At 39.4% G+C, this 4,098-nt stretch overlaps 1 protein-coding gene across 1 annotated transcript; it reads right to left on the bottom strand.

Moving 5' to 3' along the window:
* Positions 1-1,493: 1,493 nt before the first annotated feature.
* Positions 1,494-3,629, bottom strand: LOC105114000 (L-ascorbate oxidase homolog; the record flags this gene model as incomplete). Its single annotated transcript, XM_011010382.1, has 6 exons — positions 1,494-1,924; positions 2,040-2,118; positions 2,222-2,587; positions 2,689-3,034; positions 3,142-3,244; positions 3,330-3,629. Coding segments are annotated over 6 exons (1,407 nt in total), but the record flags the coding sequence as incomplete, so codon positions are not given.
* Positions 3,630-4,098: the final 469 nt, after the last annotated feature.

Genomic DNA, 4,098 nt, shown 5'->3' with positions numbered 1-4,098 from the left:
GGGGGGGGATAATACTGTTAGGGGAAATGTGCAAGAGCTTCACTAATTAATTCTTGGATAAAATGGTCACAAAATCCATGTTTCTTAGTATGTTGGCATCTTGTTAAATTCAATATTGTTTAATTCAACTCTCTTAATCCGTACGTTACATATCGAGTTTTGAGGTAAAATACTAAAATAGTTAGCAAGTCCACAGCATCCAACAGTTACAATAATTTCAAAATATTTTAATCCAGATTCAAGTAGTTAAAAAGAAAAAGAAAAAGAAAAAGTTCCCTTTCCCTTCCTCAAAGGAATTAAAGAAATGATCGTTAAAGATCCCACCATTGATGATAGATTAAAAAAAAAACAAAAAAATTCTTGATCTTGAGATGTTGAGCATGAAGCTGAGTCGATCACCTTGAGGATTCCAAGATTTATTGAATGTTAATGATGGTGAGAATGATTATAGCTAGGTTGACGACTATGACAAAGAATTAAGCTTTCTTTACCAAGACAATCCCATCATTATCATAAGTGTTGTGGTTTCATAAAGTAGGAGCTAGCTATCAAAAGAAGGGCACCATCGGACTAGAAGCCAAAATTTGTTTTATAAGATTGTTCTTTATATGATTAATAAACTAAAAATATAATTTAAAATAACAAAAAAATTAACAAAGGATGATTCAACGCTGCTGCACCAGACGCTGACTAATAAATCACTAAATGGGTTGTGACCCTCCATTAGTGAGGCTATGCTGCATGCAGTAGTATTTGTACCACTGTTCTAAAACCCGGCATGGCCCAAACTAGTGGATTTGAGAACCTATCAACTTGAGCCCTGGACCAAGGTTTTTGTTCAGACCAGCCATGTAGGAAATCCAATTGACTTGATGGTCAACTCGTGACCTGAAGATCAAATTGACTTTTCATCTTTTGTTTTCGTCTCAAGTTGCGTTTATTTTTTTTTAGACAACGCCATTTTGAATTAAAAAATTCATTGAGCTAGGTTCACTCGCTATTCTTCGAGTTGACCTGAAGCATCCATGATACCTTGCCAGCTTGGTGTTTTTTCCTGACAAAATTCCGAAACCCTCGAGTTATTAAAAAAAGATTAAGGTAATGGCATCGGATTCCTTCATTTCTCCTGTGAGTTTGATTCCTGGCATTAATCCAGAGTCCGACATGAGCGAGATTTCACAATTTCTTAGACAACCATTAATTCAAATATTAGAGTACTATATTCTTATTTACTGACACAGCTAGATATTGATTTATCATGATAATCACTATGGATTAAGCTTTTATGTTGTATATATTTCAAATCAACATATGAATATACGCAGAAAATTGTCTGCACTTGGGAGGATGTGAGCCTTGTCCACACAACTCAAGCAAGCCCTTAACTGAAACATGGTTAAAGATTGTTTTACTTTTTGATGGAAACACGGTAAAGGTTTTGGTTTTTCTCTAGGCTTGTATCCTATTGAGGATCTAAGCAGTTATCAAGCTCAGTATAGAACCAGATGTGCTGCACATTGAATTCATTGTTATTTAAAAGGAGCACACCAACAGTCAGATAAAAATAAGCCAGACAACAATGAATGAAAAAAGACTCAAAAGCTCAAGCTGAGCTTTCATTAAAGATCTCCGCAGGGAACAGTTAGCCCTCATCTGCAATAAACACAATGTCACACTCTCGTGACAAAATTCAATGATCTAGCTACCTCAGTCAAAGAGGCCTCGTGTGACGACCTCTTGCCCGGCCGCAAAGGAGAGCATTTTTCGGAATTGGTAATTCATCTCTCCATGAGTGTGCTGGAGAGTAAACCCTGAGGTAGAACTGCTGACCTAAATATTGCCTAGCCCAGTTTTCTGACCTTATGTTCCACATTCCTACGTTGTCCAAAGCCATATAAATCGCAGTCCATGACTTGGGATAAACCTGCATTCAATCAAAATATTTAGCAAAAACTGCAAAAGCATCTACAGCTTTCACACTGAACACGTTTAGATCGAATAAAAAAATAACAAACCAAAAGGTTGTTTTTTTTGCAAACCTGAGTGGTGCAACGAGCTACCGTGTCTCTTAAATTGTAGCGTGCTCTACTTGCTGGTGTCCATTGCCCTCCATCCATACTGATCACATAGCAAATCTTCAACATTTTTTATGACTGAAACATTGTACAGTATTCTGTACAATGGAAGCATAAATCCTGAGTATTGAGAGTGAGAAGCTTACCCGACAACAAAGAAGGAATGACCATCAATGTGCCATGACTGAACAGTGTCCTCCCAATTTTGGAAAACAATCTCAATGAATTCACGGAAGTTAGCAGGCATGACTGCAGTCTGGAGGTAAGCATTACCCCAGGAGGGGCTGCTAGGCATGCTACCAAGGCTGAAAACCCCAGGAATATTGAAGTAGTCTGCAATTTTTAATGGGGTGTCCGCAGGAATATATGAGACACCATTGACAGCATACCGCTGCTTGCGGTTGATAATTGGACCAGAGTTTGCAAGGGTGATTGTGCGGCTGGTCTTGATCAATCCATAGTGGTAAGACCCTTGGGGATTCGGCCTAGGTCCACTTGCAGTCAGGTTCCATCTGGTTTGAGAGAATATGAGATAAGATTTGTGTTCATTAACCACAACCCCATCTAATATACGTTGTTAATATATACAATAAGTCTCATAACAGCTGAATACCTAAAAGATCGAGCCTGGTTGAGGGACCAATCAATCTGAGTAGTAGGTCCACCAGGAATAGGGCCAGAAACTCTTTGCCATGAATTACTGTAGTGAAGAATGGCAGTTGTGGTAAGTACAGGCTTGGTGAAGCGCGAGGAAACAACTATGTAGTAGTCTTTTGCTGGCTGATCGGCTGTGACGAGGACAGAATAAGATTGTCCAAGATGGATGTCGAGGTCAGAGTATGTATTCTGTAGTGTATGGGATCCTTCTACCTCCACCAGTTTCATCTTGTGCCCCTGGATTCTGAAGTTAATGGATGTTGTAAGGCCAACATTTGATATCCTGAACCTATATGTCTTGCCTGCGGATAGATATACAATACATAGATTGCCCTCAGTTACTAGTGATAAATTAAATCGAAAGATTAAGCATATTTGCAGGGATATTTATAAGTTCGAGGGCAGGAACCTGGATCAACTGTGAATGTGCATCCATTCCATCCACGACCATTGATGAGAAGGCCATCAGGGAATGGGAGATTGTGGCCGCCATCCAAGATTCTTCTCAATTGCTACATAACCAAAGAGAACCTGGTATCAATACTAATAAATAAGAATATATTAGGCTAAAGTCCGTTAATCTATGAGAGCTCTTACATAATGATTTCTCTTGTACCAGTCTCCAGCCAAAACAGTGAAATCACCGGCAGGGGGAGGAAAAGGCACAGGAATGCGAGGCCGGCTCCAGATTCTGATGCCACCAAATGCACCAGCTGCCTTGTGGAATCCTAGGGATGGGAAGTAGAAAAAGCTACCAATCTGGTCCTTCACTTGGAGAGCATAAGTGAAGTTCTTTCCTGGTGGGATTGGGCAGTTAGTGCCATAGACTCCATCTTGCCATGAGTTCCTTCTTTGCTGTATGCCATTCCTGTTATGCCATGACAGCCGAATTTCACATCAACAGTGTTTGACTTAATTGCTTTACTTTATAGACATAAGTGGAAGCTCAAAAAAGTCAGTTGAAGTCTCTCCATATTGTGCTTGAGTCAAACCCAGACACTTGGAGGATGAGAAACGACTACTTTCGTTGTGCGAAGCAATGGTCTATCTCACACCAGGAGAACCCACGCAAAAAGTCTGCACTGGAAATTCAGGTCATGTACAGTATCAAGAAATTGGAGATCATCCAAGGGCTCAATGTTTGACCATGAAAATCAGCTCAGGGTTTCAGATCATATGAAAATTTCCTCTTATTTACTTCCTTAAAATCATGCTATTTGTCTTGTGTAATTTTAATAAATCCTTCAATATCTTTTTGTCCTTTTCCAACTTTACTAATAAATTATTCAACATCTTTTTCTTAATGCACTCCAGCACACTCCCATCATAATGGCAGAATGGCAGAAAGCACCATGAACGCAGATGC

The sequence above is a fragment of the Populus euphratica genome, unplaced genomic scaffold, assembly GCF_000495115.2.
Source record: "Populus euphratica unplaced genomic scaffold, PopEup_1.0 scaffold476.1, whole genome shotgun sequence".
In the NCBI taxonomy this organism is placed as follows: Eukaryota; Viridiplantae; Streptophyta; class Magnoliopsida; order Malpighiales; family Salicaceae; genus Populus; species Populus euphratica.
This window is presented reverse-complemented; position numbering and strand designations above follow the sequence as displayed.